At 44.9% G+C, this 22,696-nt stretch overlaps 1 protein-coding gene across 1 annotated transcript in view; it reads left to right on the top strand.

The window, feature by feature from the left end:
- The window catches only part of cdh2 (cadherin 2, type 1, N-cadherin (neuronal)), a 44,428-nt gene extending 27,798 nt beyond the window's left edge, over window positions 1-16,630 (top strand). The window contains exons 4-16 of the mRNA XM_088396086.1: window positions 1,320-1,487; window positions 2,516-2,671; window positions 3,297-3,441; window positions 3,536-3,708; window positions 4,933-5,070; window positions 5,240-5,425; window positions 5,907-6,160; window positions 6,445-6,587; window positions 8,938-9,171; window positions 9,595-9,828; window positions 10,032-10,171; window positions 12,161-12,325; window positions 15,162-16,630. Coding sequence (XP_088252212.1) covers window positions 1,320-1,487; window positions 2,516-2,671; window positions 3,297-3,441; window positions 3,536-3,708; window positions 4,933-5,070; window positions 5,240-5,425; window positions 5,907-6,160; window positions 6,445-6,587; window positions 8,938-9,171; window positions 9,595-9,828; window positions 10,032-10,171; window positions 12,161-12,325; window positions 15,162-15,368 — 2,343 coding nt within the window. The 3' untranslated portion in view covers window positions 15,369-16,630. The remainder of the gene's footprint in view (window positions 1-1,319; window positions 1,488-2,515; window positions 2,672-3,296; window positions 3,442-3,535; window positions 3,709-4,932; window positions 5,071-5,239; window positions 5,426-5,906; window positions 6,161-6,444; window positions 6,588-8,937; window positions 9,172-9,594; window positions 9,829-10,031; window positions 10,172-12,160; window positions 12,326-15,161) is intronic.
- Window positions 16,631-22,696: the final 6,066 nt, after the last annotated feature.

Raw genomic sequence — 22,696 nt, 5'->3', positions numbered from 1 at the left:
ACACACATTGGGCTAAACAACCTCAACATGCCATTCATCATTCCCAACGCGGGTTGCAAATAATTGCTACTCTCACTCATGCCGATTTTAATAAAGTAACCAATATTTCTTAAGCGCCCATGCTGCTTGTCTGCACGTCTGCTTGCCTGCCTTTGGTACTTGTGCGGTGTGAGAAAGCATGATAATCAAATTTCAAACTTGATTAGTGGAAGCTGTCTGACAGTGGTCAGTGTGTGCGTTTGTGTGCATTTGTGTGTGTAAGAGGCATGGGTCGTTATAGGGTGGCAAAGTGGTAATTCATTTCTGTGGTTACATGGAACACTGGACATTCAAGTGGGCAGCGTGTAGCACAGCAGCAGGGAAAATGCTGAACAAATACTTTTTCTTTTTTGAAACTACATAGCCTGTATTTGTGCGTACAATATTTGTGAGTTTTTGAAGAGTTTTAATTGCACGTTTTCAAGTTTTCTCATAGGACATATATGGCCCGCAATCCGTAGGTTCCGCAAACTTGTCCTAGTATAAAGACTTGAAGGAATGAGCACCCACTCCCCCTTCTTTTTTTAATTGTTGTTCTTTCCCGGCTTGCCGTTCAAGGTTATCATAACTTTCTGTGGCACTACTTGAGTCCTTCCCTTCATGTCTCTGGAGCAGCATAGGCAATTTGAGCCATCTGTGTGTTTAGTGTCTGGCTTGCAGGTACCATCCTCCTTTGTTTCAAATCTCATTCATTACAGCTGAGGGAGGATGGCAGATCCATTATGGGAGCCGGTGGTGTCTGTGTGGGTGCATTTTATCAGGACATGAGATGAGGTTTGCCATTTAAAGCCAAGCGCTGCTGCCGGTGTACTCCTGCTGCTGCGCTAACTGCATACACCAGAGCATGTCAAAGAGAATTGTGCTGTAATGTTGATTGCTGAGACCAGGGGAGGGTGTCTAACTACATTTAAGGGAAATTTAATGATCAATTAATTCCTTCTCTGAATGCTCGCAACTGCTCTTTCAATGCCAGCGTTGTATAGGGCAAAATAATGCTAGCTATGTTAGCATACAGTCGATGTAGCTCAACGTCCCATACATAGCTTGCTTGCGTTTGTTGATCTGCAGATGGTACAGCGCCTCTAGTGGATGGAAATAGCGCCGGAAAAGATGTGATCAATGAAGTCAGATTTTTTATTTGACTGTTTTATATGTATGGCAAAATGTATGACTACTATAAGTAAGTTGGAAATATTGACACACTGTCATGCGTTGCCGTAAATAACATGTCTACGTTTATGTACAGTCTTACGTATAGCAAATCATCTTTTATTTTCCAGGTCATGGAACCCACTTCTGATCTGGCCATGTCCAAGGATTTGATGGAAATAACATTTCCGTCACGGAACTCTGACAGCCAGCTGAAACGCATGAAGAGAGACTGGGTCATTCCCTCAATCAATGTTGCTGAGAACTCACGAGGTCCATTCCCACAAGAGCTTGTCCGGGTAAGCTCCCCCTCCCGTGGCCCCCCCACAAACAATCATACTCCACTCATATTGAGCAAAAATGTTTCTGTACTTGCTACAACAACCTCGTAGACCCCCCCCCAACCATGCTCGTAGTTTCCACCCAGAAGGTCACAGGCATGAGACGAAGAAAGTGTTTATTTACAGCTCTTTGCTGAAGGTCGCACCCCGTCACACCGCCCCTTGCCTTTTTTAGTTCTTAAGGGCCACACTGAACTCGATGGCAGAGAGCACGTATTTCCTTAGCTACTGTATTACATCGCGCTTTTATCGCAACTCAAGGACACGTTCAACTTCTTTTTATTGACAAGTGTCGCGGTTGAGCCTCGCTGAGGGCGGCTGTCAAAGGACAAGCGCTCCTCAGGCCAGTTAAGGAGATCCTTTTCAGTGTATTAAATGGAATCTCTTATCAGGTCCTCTACACACATTTTGTACAGATTATATTAATGCGAGACACATTAAATGGGATGTTTCTGAGCTTAGTGGGTAATATTGTCAGCAGGAAATGAGATGCTCAGCGTGGACCAAGAAGAAGGTGCAGAGGCTCTCAATTTACAACAACAGCAACGTGAAAGAAATATCCTCGTCCAGGCAGAATTTCAATACCCCACATAAATCAATATTATCCTCGCGATTGTCAATAAGACGCTCAAGCTACACGACGCTATTAGCATATGTAATAGAGTTGCTGGCTCGAGCTTCGGATATGCGGGTTTGGCTTACCAATCGTCATGAAACTGAATACATTTCCTGTAGAACGATTTTGACTTTCACTATAAACACGATACAGATTTGAACAACCACCAAACAATCAAGGACTGAGAATGCTAAAAATGAGATGATTCTGAAATCTTTTGTGTACATTCAATCTCTGCAGCAGTTTCCCAATAGATGACACTTGTTGACTTTTTTTTAATTCAATGATTAGTTTTAGAAATGTTACATGTGCTTCAGAACCACGGTATTGGCGACATTACCATAGTCGTAATTAATCATCCCGCCCGCAGATCCGCTCGGACCACGACAAGAACCGATCCCTGCGATACAGCGTGACGGGCCCCGGCGCTGACCAACCTCCCACCGGCATCTTCCTCATCGACCCAATCTCCGGAGAGCTCTCGGTTAACAAGCCGCTAGATAGAGAGCATATTTCCAACTTCCATGTAAGTCAAGCCCTAATGATTTCCTTATGATCTGGCTATTTGTTCACTCCCTGGCAGTGTTGTACTTTGCCTCGGGTCGCTATGTGCTCCAGGGTCATGCGTAGCCTAAACACTCGGCTCAGACTCAATAAAGACTTGTGGCGTGACGTGGCACTCAGAGAACTGGATTTATCCGTCTGAGAATTTAGAGGATTTTGCATGTGGGTGTGCGTGTGCATGCGTGTGTGTGTGTGTTAGATACATTAAGATAATCCTCGGCTTTAAAAGACTGCGCTCGACTGCAGTGGCTCTTTGACATTGCAATAAACTTTTAAAATAGCCTTTTTGTATGTGCACGAGAAAGAACCATGGCTAAATGAGAACCTTGAAGATCATTGGATAAGCGACTTAGCCAACACTCGAGTGTGTGATCTGTGAAAGGCACTTACTGACTTATTACTTTGAAAGCTAAACTGGGGAGCTAAAAATATTCAATGGGCCTGGAAAGCGCGTTTTCATCATGTGTTATATTGCGACGTTATATTGAATACAACAATCATAACTCAAGAAGCAGCTTTGCCAAGAAATCATCAATAAAGATAGTCCACAGCGACCCAATTCAAGTGTGGCTTTGTCTTCTCTTCAGCTGAGAGCGCACGCGGTGGACCTGAACGGCAACCAGGTGGAAAACCCCGTCGACATTGTGATCAATGTCATTGACCTGAACGACAACAGGCCCGAATTCAACCACCCCATCTGGAACGGCACCGTCCCGGAGGGCTCCAAGCCAGGTAACGTCAACAGGATATACCCAAATAGCCTATCCCCTCGTTGCAGTGTTATCGACTTACGTTGAAAATACGTCGTTGTCGTCCTGTCCAAAAGGCACGTTTGTCATGACGGTAACGGCGGTGGACAAAGACGACCCCAAAACGACTAATGGCATGATCCGCTACAAGATCTTGTCTCAGAACCCAGACAGTCCTACATCCAACATGTACACCATTAATAATAAAACAGGAGGCATCATTACTGTGGCAGCAGGCTTGGACAGAGAGGTGGGTAGATTTTTTTGTTTTCTTCACAGCGACTTTGCGGGATGTGTAGGCCTGTGTTGCCTCCACAGGATGAAAGTGGCATTACAAGATCCTCGCCGCTGATTTGGTTGTGGTTATTTCCAAAGTCTGGATGCATTGTTTTCATTAGAAGTTTACAATGTCTGTTGATCTATCAACCCAACAGTTTCTACATAAATGAGCCAAGTGTTTGTTAAATATGATGGCAATCACAACTTGGGCATGTTTGGTAATGGAGCCAATGAGCCAAAGTACGTTTGCTGATTACCACGTAAATTACAAGTCGAGTCGGCCAAGGCTTTTTCCACACGCGTTTAATCCGACAAGAATGTTGCACGCTTCGCCGATCATCTTAATAATCCCCTCCCCTTCCATTCTCTGTCCTCGTTTCCAAAGCGCACGTCTTTTACTTATCTTCCTTTGTGCTGTAAACAACCACCTTTCCCCCTAATTGGCTCACAGAGCTGTGGGAGGAAATAAATAAAATGAAATATAAAGCACATACCGGTTGATGTAATCCTAGCGAGGGCAATCTGGCTGGCTCGCTGCTCAATCACTTCCACCTTGGGGCCGACGTTTTATGTGCGACAGTCGCCACCGTGAAAGTAATTTGCCCTATTCTCATTACCGAGTGACTAGTCCATCACCCGAATAAGTGTTAATGTGGAAATAGTCATTTGTCAACTTCGAGCCGGTGTACAGTAAAGTGTAGCAGTGGTGCAACTCTCTCCTTGCCTCCCCGAGGAATACATCAATATTAGGAAAGGAAATATAAGAAAGCCATTTTTTACTGTTTATAATTTCGTGCCGCCTCGTCAGCCTGCTTGAGGCACGCGATAAAAATCCGCACAATCTATATTATCAATTGACTGTTAATTCAATTATAGCGGGACCAAAGAAAATCTCTTCTTTGTTGGGATTGTTTTTGTAGAGAGTCAAAGCTGTCGCCATCATGAAAATTGTATGAGACTCGTGAATTGAATCACTGTCAAAATAACACGACGACGCATCCTCTCACGGGAAATGAGAATCTGTAGGAATGAATGAAGGGAATTAATATCAAGTTTTGGCTTCTGAGGCAGAAACCTTTAGTCAAACTGCCAACTGTATTACATTTGGGGTGTTGGACTCTACATTGCAATAGTTCAATCTTGTACACAATCTTGACGGTATGATTCTCGACCCATTCCCCCTTTGCCACTGCAGAAAGTGCCTCAGTACACACTGATCATCCAGGCCACTGACACAGAGGGCAACCCCATGTACGGCCTCTCCAACACAGCCACCGCCGTCATCAGAATCACCGACATCAATGACAACCCGCCAGAGTTCACGGCTGACACGGTAAGTCATGGACACCTATTCGGGCCGCACCGTCCATTCAGCCCGCCGTGGATATACAATGCCCGTTAGTGGCAGCGCAAAAAGCACTTAGAAATGAAATGACGACGGACGGCCAAATGACCACGATAAGCATCACTGACGATATCTACCTCCTGATTTTTTTGTGCAGTTTTTCGGCGAGGTGCACGAAAACCGCGTAAACGTGATCGTGGCCAACCTGACGGTGACTGACAAGGACCAACCCAACACTCAAGCCTGGAACGCCGTCTACAAAATCACCGGAGGCGACCCCACCGGCAGGTTCTCCGTGCCGACTGATCCCACCAATAATGAGGGCCTGGTGACGGTTGTCAAGGTAAGGTCACCTTTGCAAACCTTACCAATTACGTTCCCATGGGGACTCTGGATATTTTTCCAATTCAACAAAATGGTGTTCTCCAGAGTGGCTGACCGTGGCCCACCGGTTGAGAATCCACACTTATGGTGGAGACAGGAATGTCTTATTATTATGTACTGTAGCAATCAAGGAATGAATGCATCTAGCAACAATACAAACAGGAGCATAATAATACTTGTTTATCAGCCAGTTTAATTTGAGTCGTGTCTCCTCATTTGTATGTCAAACAGAAGAAGGTCATTAATAAGAAGCTGGCGGCCTTGCTGCTTTCTATTGTGGGGCTTTCACAGGAAAGATTTTGAGGGAGGAGGAATGGAAAACGTTTTAATTTGCCTCGTTACCCTCACACCATTTTCAAGCATTTAACCGACCTTCCCCCGAACATATTTCACATGATAACGTGAGCCTGGCAATCCCCGTGTCCCCTGTGTTTTCGCAGCCTATTGACTATGAAATGAACAGAGTGTACGTGCTGACAGTGGAGGCGAAGAACGAGGTGCCCCTCGCCAGAGGCATTCACTCTCCCCGTCAGTCCACCGCCACCGTCACCATACGGGTGCTCGACGTTAACGAGAGCCCCTACTTCGATCCCAACCCCAAACTGATTAAACTGGAAGAGGGAAAGCCGGCGGACTTCATGCTGACCACCTTCACGGCGCAGGACCCTGATCGCTACATGCAGCAGAGTATCCGGTAGGAGCTTAAAACAGAGCAACGCAGACTTTGTTCTTACTTCGTTTAAATCACACCCAATTATGAGCAACAGCACCGGTTGACGCTAATGGCCCCCATCAGTGAATATTCATGATCGGATATGACGTTAGCCCGGCTGCGTCTGTTATCATCGGTCCTCATTTCAGCTCACTCATTTGAGCATCTGAAGGTGCACTAAAGAGACGATGTGTGCAAAACTAAAGCAGGCCGTCGATAGTCGAAGTTGAGCGACGTGATTACGACTGTGTTTTGTCTTTCATCAGCTACACAAAACTGTCGGATCCGGCCAACTGGCTGAGGATCGATCCCAGCAACGGTAGAGTGACAACAATGGCGGTTTTGGACAGAGAATCGCCTTTTGTGAAGAACAGCATGTACAATGCCACATTCCTGGCCACTGACAACGGTAGGTAATCTTTGTATTGCCAAGGTCCTTTTGTGGTTTCGCCACTTCTGTCAGAAAGAGATGCCATTTCGGAGGATAGATGTTTAATTGAGCCACTTGTGTGACGACAACAAAAATCCACCGTGCCTGAAGGCCAACCGCTGACAGCCTTTCAACTTAAGGCCAGTAGGTTAACAATCTGAGAACCATGGATAAATTTGCCAATTCCCTGAAGAGGCTTTGCCTCTGTTCGGGTTTACCCTGTTCTTCAGAGCATAGCGTCGTAGGCCAACAGGCTTAAAACTTTGCCGGTAAAGAGGTTTCTCAGTGTTAATGGGTCAGGTCTGGATGACTAGCTCCTTTGAGCGTGGCCTGAATGCTAAAGAAGGCTCTTAGCGCAGTGAATACATAGAGGAGCCTGAGAGGAGCGACAGTGGCCTCTGTTTTGCTGCTTTAGTATTCCCATCCCATGTCCTCGGTCAGGAAGACGTTCGTTCTCTCCCCTCACACTATCTAAATGTTCTACAGTGCCGTGAAAAAGTTTGTGAACCCTTAGGATTTTACAATATATTTGCACTTTTTTTAAAGAAATGACGGTGACAAGTTTACAAAAGTGTTACAGGATATTGACACAAGGCTAGTTAGCATTGACACAAATCTGCAAAACCCTGTTTTAACAGGAAGCATAAGAAAATAGCAAAAAAATCAAAACACAGGTGTGAATAAGTTTGTGAACCTTTCCACCTATAGAAGTTAAAACTGACTGTGTGACATGTCTTTCAATACTAGATGACTTCAGGTAATTTCATGTGACTTGACAGACCTTAAAGCCACACTTGTTGTATACTCACCTGAATGTACTTGTCATTTAGTAGAGCTATACCTGCGTGGACACAAACATTACAAATCTAGCAATGGGAAGATCTAAAGAGCTGTCTCCAGACCACAGAGGAGCAATAATTGCAGCTCACAAATCTGGAAAAGGTTACAAAACCATAGCCAAAGATCTGCAGCTACATGTTTCAACTGTAAGACAAGTGATTTACAAGTACCAAGAACATGGAGTAACTACTTCACTTCGAAGATCTGGTCGTCCAAGGAAGATAACAGGCAGAGCAGAAAGAAAGATGGTGAGAGAAGTCACTGATAACCCCAGACTTACCTCTAGAGACCTTCAGAAATCTCTCTCAAGCAAAGGAATTGAAGTTCATGACAGCACCATCAGAAAAAGACTGGCTCAGAATAACCTTCATGGAAGGGTAGCAAGGAAGAAGCCATTACTATCAAAAAAGAATATTGCAGCTCGGTTAAAATTTGCTCAAGAGCACATAGGAAAGCCTCAAGAATTTTGGAACAACATTTTATGGACTGATGAATCTAAAATAGAACTTTTTGGCCAAAATCAAAACAGATTTGTTTGGAGACGACCAAGCACAGCTTATCAACAAAAGCACCTCATCCCAACTGTAAAACATGGAGGAGGACGAGTACTCGTATGGGGCTGCTTTGCAGCAGCAGGACCAGGGCAACTTACCATCATAGAAGGAATCATGAATTCCGAGGTTTACCAAAATATTCTGGAAGAAAACGTTAAACCGTCTGTAAAGAAGCTCAAGTTAAGAAGAAACTGGATGCTGCAACAGGACAATGATCCAAAGCATGCAAGTAAATCAACATCGGAATGGCTCAAAAAGAAAAAATTCAATGTTCTGGAGTGGCCCAGTCAAAGTCCAGACTTAAATCCGATAGAAATGTTGTGGTCGGACCTGAAAAAAGCAGTGCACCAAAGAAAACCATCAAACCTTGGACAACTGAAGCAGTTCTGCAGGGAGGAGTGGCCCAAAATCTCCCCAGCTCGATGTGAGAGACTCGTCAGTACTTACAAGAAAAGATTGCAAGAAGTCATTGCTGCTAAAGGAGGTGCAACAAGCTATTAACTCTGACTGTTGGCAAGGGTTCACAAACTTATTCACAACTGCGTTTTCATTATTTTGTTATTCTTGTGTGTTTATAGTTAAAATATAGTCCTATTAATTTGTATTCAGCCATAATGGCAATGTGTCACCATTCTGTAACACTATTGTGAACTTGTCTCCGTTATTTCTTTAAAAAAATGCAAATATATTGTAAAATCCTAAGGGTTCACAAACTTTTTCACGGCACTGTAATACCGGACTCTTTCTGTCTGACGCCTCGCTTGAGATTAGTTTCTTCAATCAGTATGCACTTTGGATGGGGCCATTCCCACCAGAGGAGCACATATCTGCTTCGGAGACACAACAATCGCCTCTTCTCGGCCCACCGCACCATGATTCCGCAAACAACGTTCAAGATTTCCGCCAATATTTGTGTGTGTTTTGGGGCGGTGCAGGCAACCCTTCAGCAACTGGCACGGGCACCCTGCAGATCTACCTGATGGACATCAACGACAACGCCCCGAGGGTGTTCCCCCAGGAAGTGGAAATATGTGAGAAACCCGAGCCCAACGCCATCAACATCACGGCCATCGACGGCGACTTGATGCCCAACGCTGGGCCGTTTGCCTTCGAGTTGGCTAACATGCCTGTCGATGTTAAGAGGAACTGGACCGTCACCAGAATCAGTGGTAGGAATGACTACGGACATTTTGTTTTACATGTTACAAAGCAGACACAGGATTTGTAGCCTAACACTAACCGCACACTAAATGAAGTAATCCCTGTAATGTTTACCAAAAAAAAAAACACCCAAAATATGCTATGAATAGAGACTATCTTCATTGGGTAATACCTTTTGGATGATCGCAGCGAGGAGTTTTAAGCTTAAGCAGCATGATCCAATGTCATTCACTCGATTGGCGCGCCTCAAATTGAAAATCCTTGTTTTGGATTTTATAAAATAATGCAAGTTGGAATTTATCATACATATATCTGCAAATAGTGGCCTGGAGCGCAGCTCAACAATCAACACTGTTATAAAATGTGCAACGATGATCATGACCCAAACAAGAACGCATTTGGACGTACGTCAACCTGGCTTCTTTTTGCAGGCGACTACGCTCAGTTACGCCTGAGGATCGGTTTCCTCGACAGCGGCATTTACGAGCTGCCCATCATCATCACCGACTCCGGGAACCTGCCCTTGTTCAACACCTCCCACCTGCGGGTCAAAGTGTGCCAGTGCGACATCAACGGCGACTGTACCGACCAGCAGCACATCATGGCCGCCGGACTGGGCACGGGCGCCATCATCGCCATCCTGCTGTGCATCATCATCCTCCTCAGTGAGCGTCGTCGCAGATTAGCACAGCGGCTAAACACGATCCCGATGATGATTAGATTAGCACGGGATTATCAAACAAATATATAGTCGTCTACATCCGACCTGAAAAGCTAATACGCGGGATCCGATTACATGCGAATGAGCAAAATATGAGCGCGGTTCCATTTTGTAATACGACGCCGCGCTTGTGTGTGCGTCTCGCAGTTCTGGTGCTACTCTTTGTGGTTTGGATGAAGCGCCGCGATAAAGAACGCCAGGCTAAGCAACTCCTCATTGATCCCGAGGATGACGTGAGAGACAACATTCTCAAGTACGACGAGGAAGGCGGCGGAGAAGAGGATCAGGTAGGAAACGATGTGACACACACTCGCGCACACACACGCAGAGTAAAACCTCTGGTGAAACTGGATTATTTGAAAAGCCCTGAAAGCACTTTTTTGCCAAGCAATCAGTTATTTCAATAGAAAATTCAGACTGCTAAGGATGACTAAGACTGCTTTGCGGTCATAGAAAATGTCTCCAAGCCAAGGTCTGAACACATTAAGTCTCGAATCATTACAATACCGTGCCAAATATTTTGAGGCTGTCAATCAAATGAACTATTCAGTTACTTGAACGGGAAAGACAATTCAGCTGTCAAGGTTCTGCATAAGGGCAGGACAGTCGAATCAATAATACAAACCCGACGGTCCACTTGCTTGTGAAAATATTGGACATGTGCTTTTCACTTTACATCCCAAAGACTCGCATCCTGAACAAGCGCCGGAAGCATAAATAAAGTCGCATCCCCGCATCTCGGCACGCTGATCAGGCATGTAGCGACACAAATTCAATTTTCCTAATGACCTCTTGTTAGCACAACGGAATCGGCTCACGGGGGGGAAAAATAAGGCAGCGTTATTCCACATAGGCTATTCTTCCGCCAGCTCAAGTGCGGCAGAGGCTCGCATATTGCACAAATAAGCGGGAGACCTCGCTCTGACCCGACACGGCGGCAAATTAGCCTTGGAGACTTGTAATTGGTGCACTGATGTCATTTGGAGACAGGCATCTGCTGTGCGCCAATAATGAAGCTCTGTGTAAGGTAACAATAAGAACAAGACTGGCAAAACGTCTGCGGGCGGAAAGGGAGGAAGCGTCCTCCTGTGTATTTATGTCCACACATAAAAAGCGCAAACTTTGTCGAGCGGGACATGTCGAAAAGGAAAGTAACGCTGCTCAAAAGCAAATTAAGTCCAAGCGGCATTTTATTGAGAGTGAACAAGCTTCTATTCTAAATAGCACAGAGGACAGCGGGATAAAATGGCCTTGACTTTGCTGTCCATGGAGTCAGTATTGGCTGGGAAAAAAAAAAATGGACCTGACTTTCCTGGCGCTGTGGTCTGTATAATACCCACTTCTGTTCTCCCTATCTCCCACCAGGGAGGAAATTGAAGTGTCAGTCCATTCGGTGCTCTCACGGTGTATGATTTGAGCTGCCGCTGCAGCAGCGCTGTGAAGCCGTCGCTATCACAGGCAGACGGATGATCAAGTTGAACTCGGACAAAATGGACGATTATACCGTTAGGGCCGCATCGGCATGCGCTTAACAAACCGATTGGTAGCGGGTCATTCTTACAGCTGTGTGCTAATTGACGGATTGGGTAGGTATGTAACTCCTACAAGGATCTTTTAAGATTAATGGTTTTGTGTAAAAAAAAAAAAAAAAAAAGGTTCCCACCCCGAAACTAAATAATCAGAAGTAATCATCGGTTACGTGCGAGGGACTCATTTGCATGACACAAGAACGCGCGCTCAGTTAACACAGTACCTAGCATTAGTCACTTGTTTGTTTTATACTCATGGCCTCGAGGTGTTTTTAATTTGACTAAGTCGGCACGATCCAGTCAGACAAGATATAATACTGTTGTGCGTGGGTGTCCTTTTCATGTATTCATCACACTGAGGGCAAGACGCTCCCAAGTACGTACTTGTGCAGTGACCGAGCAAAGACACCACTATCGAAAGGGGATATTAGAGATGGACAGATTAGGGATAGGGAGCATCCATCCCGTACGCTTATTAGGTAGGCGCTGATACCATCCGACCATTCGCTCCCTCTCCCGGCCATGAGTTTGCGTTGCCTTGGTAATGTTAATAGGATTAGCCGTGGCTTATGCGTACCGCGTCTGGCTATTGATTAGAGTCTACACTTCCCGTGGCCTCGGCACATTCGCATGACGTGTCTTTATGTTTTCACACTTTCCGAATGCTCTATTACACCAGTCGCACGATCGGCGGTTTTATCACACATCTCGTTGACGCAGCCCCTCGTCCCTTCATTCCTTCCGTAGGATTATGACCTGAGTCAGCTCCAGCAGCCCGACACGCTGGAACCCGACACCATCAAGCCCGTAGGGATCCGACGTCTCGATGAGAGACCCCTCCACCCCGAGCCGCAGTACCCCATGAGGTCTGCCGCCCCCCACCCCGGAGACATCGGAGACTTCATCAATGAGGTAAAAATAATAAACAAAAGGCTGCCCGTACCAAATGGCATTTTCTGACACGCCTGGAGCACGTCGCCATGCCCGTGTGGGCAACGTATGACCTGCTGGTCACAAACGGCTCGCTCTGTTCTTTAATCCAGTTCATCGAGGATTTACATCAAGTTCCGACATTAGCCGAGGCCCGCCGTCAGGGGCCGCCGTGTCACTGTTCGCTAATGCTGGCCTGATCAGGCCACGTGGGCCAATTTTATGAATAAATGCGATGAAATCAGTTTTGCTTTTTAACATATTTAATCTTTTGTGATATATTGAGTGTTGTTTTCTAAAGTGCTATATTATGGGATCTTCGTAAGAGTGGCTAAAATAATACAAGATCTCAATTTTGTTTTGTTATTGAGAAGACGGACTCTTTAGCTGCAGCAGCAAATCCAATCCCAGGGCTGCATAATGAAATGAACCAAAGGCTGAATTTTTCATGGAACTTTCTGAAAAACAATTTGGTTTATACAACTCCGCATGATGCCGACTCGGGAGAAAATCGACCTCAAACGGAATCAATTAATATCATTCCGATTGTTCTCCCGCACGAAAGAATAAAGTTTGCGCGTCTTGCGCATGTCTACTTAAACATGTAAAAAGGAAGAAGGGAACATGATGCTAACACACTTCGATATAATGATTATTCTTCCCGCTACAGAAGTAGATGTGTCAGAAGAGCGAGAGAATAAAATACATAGCGAGAGTGCCCGAGGCCGTCATTGACTCCATCTTGAAGGGAGAATGTCAAATGAAAAGAGCAGTCATGTATTTTTCACCAGCTCCAAAAGACGGGACTTTCACAGCATTATAAACGGAACGCGCGCCGACTTTCCGGACGGCAACTGTTTGTAGATGAGCACGCCGCCGTCTGGCTATCCATCTCTCACACCTGTCGTTTACATCGCGTCGCCGATGCACCTCGTAAGCGAGAAAAGCGATGTTTTCCAATAGATGACAATCGCCGCCGCGTATTCATTTTGTCGAATCCTCACAAGACCTCGCAGTCACGGCAAGTGGCGACCCAGAAAAGCTGTGTGCCTGAGAATGATGGCTTTTTTTGTGTCCCAGATTCCACTGTCACTAAAAAAAACAAAAACTCATACATTGCAAAATTTTAAGGCATCTGTCAAGCACAATTGGGTCCCCACTTATTCGGAATCCCAACCGTTCATTCAATGACACGGGCATGATTAGAGCGAGTCCCACCGATTAGTAGCTCTCCATAGATGAACGAGCCTTTATCTTGACCCGTATTTCGGAACGATTAAGACATCAGATAATCTCTAGAATCCAATAATCCAGAATCTGAACCATAAATCTGAATCGACCCCTATGACTACTTGATCTTGATTACAATCTAGTAACCTAAGGAAGAACCACTGATTCTTGATCATTCAATAGATAAACGAGAGTCTTCCTCTTTACCCCCGTTTTAACCATCTTGAGTTGGGATTGATGGCAGAAAAACAACAATGCCAAATTAACGATAATCCAGAATCTTCAGTTTGAAAAAACAAAAGGCAGGGCTCGGATCGAACCACCCTCCTAATAAGCGCAGTGGGAACCATTTGTCATTCTCACTTCTGTGATGGACGATAGATAGATCAACTCCCTAAGCGTGCTTTGCTATTTCTTGATTAGCCGTCACGCTAGCTGGCGCAGGACATGCCAGTAAAGCGGGCACAGCCGAGACGAGTCAGGCCAACAAGTGGATGGCTGTGTGTGCCAAGATCAAATGGTGATCGTCTAACCTTCTAAAGCTGCCCGTAGCGTTTTGGCCGCAAACAGGGCGGCGGTGGGCTGTAACCGGCGGAGCAATTACGCTTGTAATTGTAATGAACGATCTATGTGTAATATTCCCCTCCAGATTATCAGGCCCGCAGCAAACACTTGACAATGGCTAACAAGTGGGAAGTAATTGCCTATTGTCTAGACACTTTAAATCAATCTGTCTCTTTTTGGAAACAGCACCGCAATTGCTTTCCCGGCCTGCCACGTGAGGGCTGCTCTGTCGGAATCCATTTGCTCCGACTCTTTATCCATTTGTTGGTTGGGAGGTGGCAACGACGGGGAGCATATCCGAAGTGGTCGGCGAAAGCCAAAGCTCGTGTTGACGCCTACATTAGTGATCCATCAGGTCTTTGGAGCACCCCTGGGGGAGGGAAGTCTTGAAAATCAATAGCGAGGAGCTCTCACGGCGCAATGGAGATTTCTGGGAATGTCGAGGGCCATCTTTCAAAGCTGACCGCGAGATAAAGGCGCGCGTGCGTGACAAACACATTCTCATTTTTGCACAAGCCACAGATGTGCTCGATGCTCTCTGTGAGTATTTATTCATGAGCTTCAGATTGCTATCTAGATTAAAGATGACAAGGTATTGCCGGCACACGCTCGCAAATCTCCCGAAGATCAAGAGAGTGCGGCCGAGCTCTGCGCTCACTGTGGGATAAAGAAGACATTCCGGGTCTCCAAGACTGGAATTTACAAGTGCATGACTAGAAAGGAAGCAAAAATATCGCAAACACACCCACATCTTAAACGACAACTATAAATCTTCCACGTCGAGTAGAAGAAGAATTTTTGGTTTAATGAGCCTTAACTTTGAGCTTGCACTAGTTGTTCAAGCAAACTATTTTGGTTTTGGAGGTAAAAAGGATTCTGCCCGATACCAGTAACAATATTAAGAGCCGTTAAGTTTTTTTTTCTTCATGTTGTCTGATAATTACCACGCAAAGCCAAAATAAAAAAAATTAGGAACAGCTATCTGGATAGATTTTGATTCCCGCTTTGGTTCCCCTCCCCGCAGGGCCTGAAGGCAGCCGACAACGACCCCACCGCCCCGCCTTACGATTCTCTGCTGGTGTTCGACTACGAAGGCAGCGGCTCCACCGCCGGCTCGCTGAGCTCGCTCAACTCGTCCAGCAGCGGGGGCGACCAGGATTACGATTACCTCAACGACTGGGGACCTCGCTTCAGAAAATTGGCGGACATGTACGGCGGGAGCGATGACTAAGACACGAACGAGGACACCGGAAGACGACGACAAAATGAAGGAAAGATTCCTTGTGGATGGAGTTGGACATTTTGCAATGGAAAAGAAAGAAAAAAAGGATGCAGAGATTTTTTTTCAGAAAAAAAAAAAAAAAAAAAAGAACCAACCAACCAACTCGGCTTATTGTTGTAGTCTCCGCGTACATAATGCTTGTGGGCGACGCCGGTGGACGTTCACACCATTCAAGACTGTTGTGGGTATTGAATGCGCTCAGTTACACTTGAACTTCACAGTACAGAAGCACTGGGATATAATGTGCCTTTTTGTACGTTTCTTTTGGACCGAAATGATTAGTTTTATGTTCAAGGCTTTAATGGTACTGATTTTTTTCCGGGGGGGGGGAGGATTTCAAAGCAAAGTATGTGACACTGATACGCTTCGATCACTCCCGTTTTTTTTTTTCCTTTCTTTCTTTCCATTTGTTTGTGAAGGTTTATTTAATGAAGGATCATCTGTTGACCCGGATAGCGAGAACCACGAAGGGCAGCACTGTTGAGTATGCGAGACTTGTCCACGAAAATTGGACGGGTACGCAGCTGGTCGCAGCGAAAAGGGAGTTATGAATCACAATTTTGTAGCAGATTTCTTTTTTTTTCTGGAGTGATGTAGTACAGTATTTGACAGAAAACAACAAAAAAAAAACTGTTCTGATCAATGTTCACTGATCAACTTCATTTGCCTTAGTCATCGGATTTTTGGGACTTTTTCTTCACTGTAAAAAGATGTGTGTACATATTGTTTTGTTGGTTTCTTTTCATCTTTTCTTTGGGTGTAGTATACTATAAACAAGTGCAAAAAGTTCCAAAACCTGTAAATGTTTCATTTGGACATCAAAAATGAAAATTCTTTTTGCATGTTTTGATCTTTTCATGATGAAAAAATGGAGGGAAGAAAAAAAATGATGTTCCCCAAGTTTATTTACAAGTTGGAGAAAAAAATCTGGTTGACAGTGTGTAAAAGTTGAGAGCTTTTGTATAACTATAATTTGAAAAATTGAAAAAAAATTGTCTCGTTAGCACAACTGTTGAATTTGTACCCCCCAAGAAAAGTGTGGGTGGGGGTGTGTGTGTGACATGCAAGGCACTGATTATTAAAGCTGAGCTTTAATAGTGGAAAAACATTTTGGACTTGAGCTGTGTGGAAACGCATTTTGTTCTGCTCAACTAATTATCGCTCTCTTACCCAAACTATTCAAATAAAAGTCCAGTTTTGGAGCTCAAAAATGTCCTGTTGATTCTTTTGTATTCAACAACACTTTGGAGTTTTTGTCCTGTACCTTCCCCGCCCCCACACGCACACACACATGCATCTGCATTGATACAAAGTACTCTGTGTGAGTCCTTCATCCACCCCCGCAATCAGAGGTGTTGCTTTAACACCATTACTTATTTTTTTTAGTTATTTTTTTCCTTTTTATTTTTTTGCATCTCGGAAAAATTGTTTCTAATCTAAGGATCAAAACAACAATGTTCTGGCGGCCAAGGTGAAAGCTGTGTGACCGCACGCATCTCCCCCGTAAAGAACAGTAGGTCAGATTGTACTTGACTTCAAAATGAAGAAAAATACAAAGTTGCCTATAAGGCACATGTGCACGGAGGCCCCTGGGGGGGAGGGGGGAGCGGGGATGTGGAGCGGAATGATAAGTGTGTCCATGTGGGAATGGCTGCACAGAGAATTTGTTCGGGTCCCCGTCACACATTGGAGCCTTCGCGTTTAATAAAAACGACCATCATCGTCTGTACTTTTATTGAGATGTTGTTTCGGAATATTTTCCCTGCATACTTTCTTCATATTTTGTCTTGGTTTTGGTTTCCACCTGTTCTCATCAGCCACGTTCCTTGTGTCAACCAAGCAGCCCTCACTTTCCTTGTATAAACAAATTACTGATTGATTCAAGATGACCCTGAAAGCCATTACAGGCACTTTGAAAGTTAGCACCTACGCTAACGGCTACAATGTCCCAGCTGGTCCAGAAGGTGATGATGCGTCGCCATGGCAATGACGGCACTTGTATTGTCCATCATACGCGATTCGGCGGCAGGTATTTTAAGAGCCGCATGTCCCACATGGGGCTCGCTCATGCGGATGTCAAGATTGCTTGAAGGAGGTCAGTCGCATCGAGCAGTCGCCTCTTAAAAAGCGTCGCAGGTGAGGAAAATAACTTACATCCCAGGACCACACTTCAATTTCACAGAACGGATTAACACCCCCGAGGGGGGGGAGCACATAAAGGCGCTCAACATCCACATCCACCATCATGCACACTTGTTAACATTGAGAAAGTGGAGAGGACATCATGGCTCGATTCTATTAGAGATTAAAAGGACGATACTTGAGGAGTATTAGTGTCACTGACATTGATAATCGTTCATGATTTGCGCAAATATTTAAAAAAACACGACGCATATAGGAGACAAAATATATGCAGAAAAAAATACTAAAATGAGATTTTCCCTGTCAATTGTCACCACTGGCATGTTAAACACAGTTGTCCTTCCTGACGCAAAAATAATCTCAATGTAAATACCACAAAATATAAAATGGATTTCTGAATTTGTGTCTCAAATGTATCTTTTGATCGGAAACTAAAATGTCTTCAGGATACAACAAAAACGGAAACTAATCTTGCGGTTCCAATGGCTCTGTATCTGATGTTTTCTTCGTTGGGTTACGTCTCATTTCTAACAATGAGCGAGTGACGAGGCCGCCCCTGCGGAATATATTAGATTAGAAATTAAAAGAACAATGCGCGCAGAGGATTATCATTGACATTGACAGACGCCAGCGTAGTCGTCGCAATGACTTATTTGGCGTGCGAGGCAGAAATAATTGCTCATTTGCACATCGCTGTCTTTCCAGTGACAAACGGATAAAAATAGTGATGCATAATAAATAATTTGCAAAGCTAATTAAGTGGAAAGGGAACCACGTCGGTTTCATCTGCCAATTTATGTGGACGTCTTTGAGTTACAAAATGCACATTTAGACAAAACAACAAACAAAACTCGGACACTGTGATAACGGAAAATAATGAATGTGCCATTTGTGGATGAAATGTGGCTTTGTTGTTGCTTGGACTCACACACACTTTTAGTGGAAGTAAAAAAAAAATCTCCAAAAAGAAAAGGATGTCACCTTGTAACCCGATGGTCCTCCCGAGACGTCGTCTGAGGAAGAAGCCTGCGGATTGGTGTTCCAACAAGCACCCCCGGGTCCCCTTTATCGACTGTGAACATGGCTTTCACCACATTGCAGAATTGCAAGTCAGCCTGGCTCAGCGCTCTGTGCCCGCCCATGTGTGTGTTTGTAAGCAAGTGTCTCAAAGCCACCAGGGGACACTATGTCGGTAAACATGAGAATACACTCTACAATGTGACGCCCTCCTAAAAAAAATTCCTCTCTAAGTTATTCCGCTGACCTTTGGTGGGCCTTAGGAAGACGGATGCTGGCCGGGTTATCGATGGAGGTGCGTGTGTGTGGTGTGTGTGTGTGTGTGTGGGGGGGGGGTAACGATCTTTCTTGTGGGCTCCCTGCAGGCCGCTACTGAATGAATAAGTAAGTAGTCTGGATGACAGCACCAGCATGCTGGCCGCAGCCAGTCTTTAATTTATTGCTGTCTGGACCCGGTCACTCTACTCAGATCAATGGTGTTCATTTCCCTCCGTGTGTTTGTTTTTTGTTCGAAGTTCTGAATCGTGATGTCTTGATTTACAGCCTCTTGTGAGTTACATCTCTTGAATGCCGCGGCAAATACAGAGCCTATATGTAGGTAACGCTAGCACCCCCCTCATCCTCACCCCAGAAAGAAATCACCAGCAAAAGCTACAAAACAACAGTCCAGTCTCATTTAAAAGAGTCTTGTATAAACAAGCCCTGGAGTCCACACAGATGTAACACTGCGAGCGCAGAACGACAGAGAGAGGAAAAAGAGAAGCCGTCGGTTTTGGCACCCAAGGGGACAACGATGCTCGCTTGGTATGATGCACGTAGGGCTGGATGGCAGATTTTCAGCTCGTCTATTCAATGTCACTTTGGGCCGCGCCGTCAGCGCGATTCAGGCATTTCTCCTCTGACGGTGGCATCTCATGCGTGAATTGTTCATGCAATCAAAAGCTTGCAGTGACAAGAATACAAAGAATCCCAATAATGTCGATTTAAAGGCCGAGGTAGTAGTTTGTGCGATTGCATCATGATTGGACAGTAAATGATAAAGAATCATTGGTGTAACCGGTTTTCGACCTTTTCCAGGAAGAAGCTGATGCCGTTGCCCGAAAACAAGGAATGATGCAGCAATGATGTCATGGCATTGGGCACGGGATATATAAACCAGCCTGGTAGTTTTTCTTCCCATTCCTCATGGATTATTCATTTGTGTTCCTATACGATTTGTGAAGCTCCCCGGATCGGATTTCTTTTTAGAACAGAGGCAGAGAGACTTGCAGGTGTAACGTGGGAAGGACAAGGACAGCTGGCTGTTGCCTGACTCAAAAGGGTAGAACAGAGGTGTCGTCATGAGGTCGGCGAGAGGGCGATCTGTCCCCGGAGGGCAGAGAAATGCTATCTTCCCGAGATTGAGCTTGACAACGTGGAACATATGACGTTCAAGCACTAATGCACGTTTAAGCCCTGCTTGTAACGATGTGAGATAACAGAACAGTGACAAGAGAAGCAACTTGATGTGTGTGTGTGGGGGGGGGGGGGGGGGGAGAAAACCCCAAGGCTCTCGGAAAGAGCTCAGAGGGATACCAGAAATCCATCATGACATCCGGCAGTAGAAAGTAGATCCAGTACGAGGTGAATCCAGCTTTAGGCTGGTAGACTTAAGTGGACGTTTTCAGATGAAAAACGTTTCGTGTAGTTGGAGGAGTTTTAGGTTGTAATAGCAGTGTTGGCCACTAGATGGCAGACGGGATTCCACGGCCAGGACTGTACTTGTAGGGAGCCCAGCTTGGATCAAATTAGGTCAAGAAAATCATTCTTGCAGGTGGAATAGAAAGTGGATATCTTCACAGATTTGTTTTTATTGTTGCCATATATTGCTGATATGCGGTTATTGTTCCAGTTTTTTTCTCTGTTCTCTATTCTCTCTGACTGTCCCTGTCCTCTCTCAATCCTCATTCTGACATTTCCAATATTCATCACAAGACAAATAACAGAAAGAGTATATCACACTCCTGTTGCGCAAAAAAAATTGGCATACAGATCTACCATTCACAGCATAACTAAGCAGCTGAGCTGAAATGAAATAAAATCAAAAACAACACAATTGTCATTCACTTGAGCCTGCAAAATAAAGGACACAACAATGTTGTGCCAGTTCAACACAGAGGTTATCTTGAGGAAGTTTACATTTGGAGCAGCTCCACAACAACAAAAATAATAAATGACTGAAACCCACATGAGCAAAGATGAGCTGACACAAGCAAGGAAAACTCTCTCCAAGGAAAACAATGACAGACGGCTCGTAGACTGCATGAAGCCAACGCGTTGGCCACCCTCACAGAATCCTAGACCATCTTCCGTTTCCAACGGAACAGCACAGGAATTGCAACGCCACTAAACTAATGAATCACTCTGTATGTAGAGATTGTAGCCCATTTGGATGAGCGATTGAGTCTAAAATTGTGGAAAGCAATGTCCCCTGAGAAAGAGCCCTGAGGGACACCAATCAAAACAATCGAGTATAATGCGGATCAAGAGTGAGATGATCTAATTCAGAGCTGAAATAAGCTAAACATGTGAAATGGCACTAAGGAAAAAGAAAGGCTATTGAATCCCTGGAGTGTTTTTAGATTTATTCATGGCTTTATACGCTTGACATCCCATCACCCTCGTGTCTTTAAGGGTTTAGATCCCTTGGTCACATTTTCAGCAATGGATAATTTCTTCCAATGAGCCCAAATAATGTCACTTTAGTCTCAGGCGGTCTGGTCAGCGACTTTGCGATCAGTGGTTAATAAATGCGCTTAAGGCTAGAGGCGAGCCTGGATCAATGCGCTACTGCTAGGACAAAAAAAAAAAAAGGACGGTTAGTGTATTGTCCACATGGGGGAGAAAAGAGGCCACTGGGGAGGCCGCTCTTTCCTGTCTGCTGAGCCTATTGTAGTCAGGCACGGCTACACGTAGCCCCGGGGCAAAGAGTGACGAGGAACAAAATTGTGCAGTCGTCTTAAAGAACACCAACTCGGAGCCACACTTCCTTTCTCAAAGAAGACCCCATTCCATTCACAGCATCCGTTTGCGTTCGACAACGGATAACGGATCTCCAAAAATCATTAGTCAGCTCTGACATGTTCATTCAGCAGCCATCTACTGTTAAGTAGTGATAAACACAGTGATTATAAAACGCCTCTAATCCCTTTTGCTCTCCAGTGACGGAATTCCCGCATTATAATAAATTGCTTTTTCATGCTAATGGGAGACGGGGCCCTGGCTAACTGTGGAGGTGTAAAACACATTTGGATTGTCGGCAAAGGATGTCGGATGAGTTTCACCCCACGCTGACTCATCTTTCTTTCCTACAAATGGCTTCTCCTCCGGATTTGACGGCTCGCCCTTAATTTGGAGTGAGGAGTAGCGATGATGCTCGCTCTGTGTGGCGGAAACATTTCCAAGCGGGTTACGGTCTTGAGCAGAGATTTTCACTCAGGGCAGATTTCTGAGGCGGCGCAGTGGGCATTACTGCTAACCTGCACTGCTGGGCTCATTTGCATTTCTCTTGTGGATGGGAAAGATACAGAACAAGGTTTGCATTTTATTGCGGCTGAAGATGAAATCTTGAGGCGGGCCGATTTATGGAGTCGCCCGTTATAAAGCAAAATGACTTTTTTGGGCCGCCTTACTATTTGATTGTAAATGTAACAACACTCTGATAGAACACGCTGCCATTTCCAAACTACATCTAAGTGAAGGAATGTTTGGGTTGCCGACATTTTTTTTTTCAAACCACAGCGGGAAAACATTAATAAGGTGACCATGGACTGAGACGTCGGTTGCATATGAGGCCAAGATCAATAGTTAATTTAATAAAACACACGGCAGCTTGACAAGCATTACTGCCAATTAGCGTCTTAAATGGGAACCGCCGAGATGCCATTTAGGCACATTAGTCAAGAAGCGACTATGCAAAGCCAATAATTCCTCGGTTATCGTTGGCTGGGAGCGAGTCATTAAGCAGTTATGTGCAAAAGCAGGCTCTCGAAAGAATCCTAACATCGCAATGTGGTTTAAGTATTCCCCCCGTTTGCGACTGCGGTTGGTCGATTGAGAAGAGTGAAAATCATGAGGTG

Source organism: Syngnathus floridae, chromosome 14 (assembly GCF_059516105.1).
Source record: "Syngnathus floridae isolate MCC-2025c chromosome 14, RoL_Sflo_1.0, whole genome shotgun sequence".
Lineage (NCBI taxonomy): Eukaryota > Metazoa > Chordata > Actinopteri > Syngnathiformes > Syngnathidae > Syngnathus > Syngnathus floridae.
The sequence above is the reverse complement of the archived record's forward strand: the minus strand, read 5'-3'. Positions and strand labels throughout refer to the sequence as shown.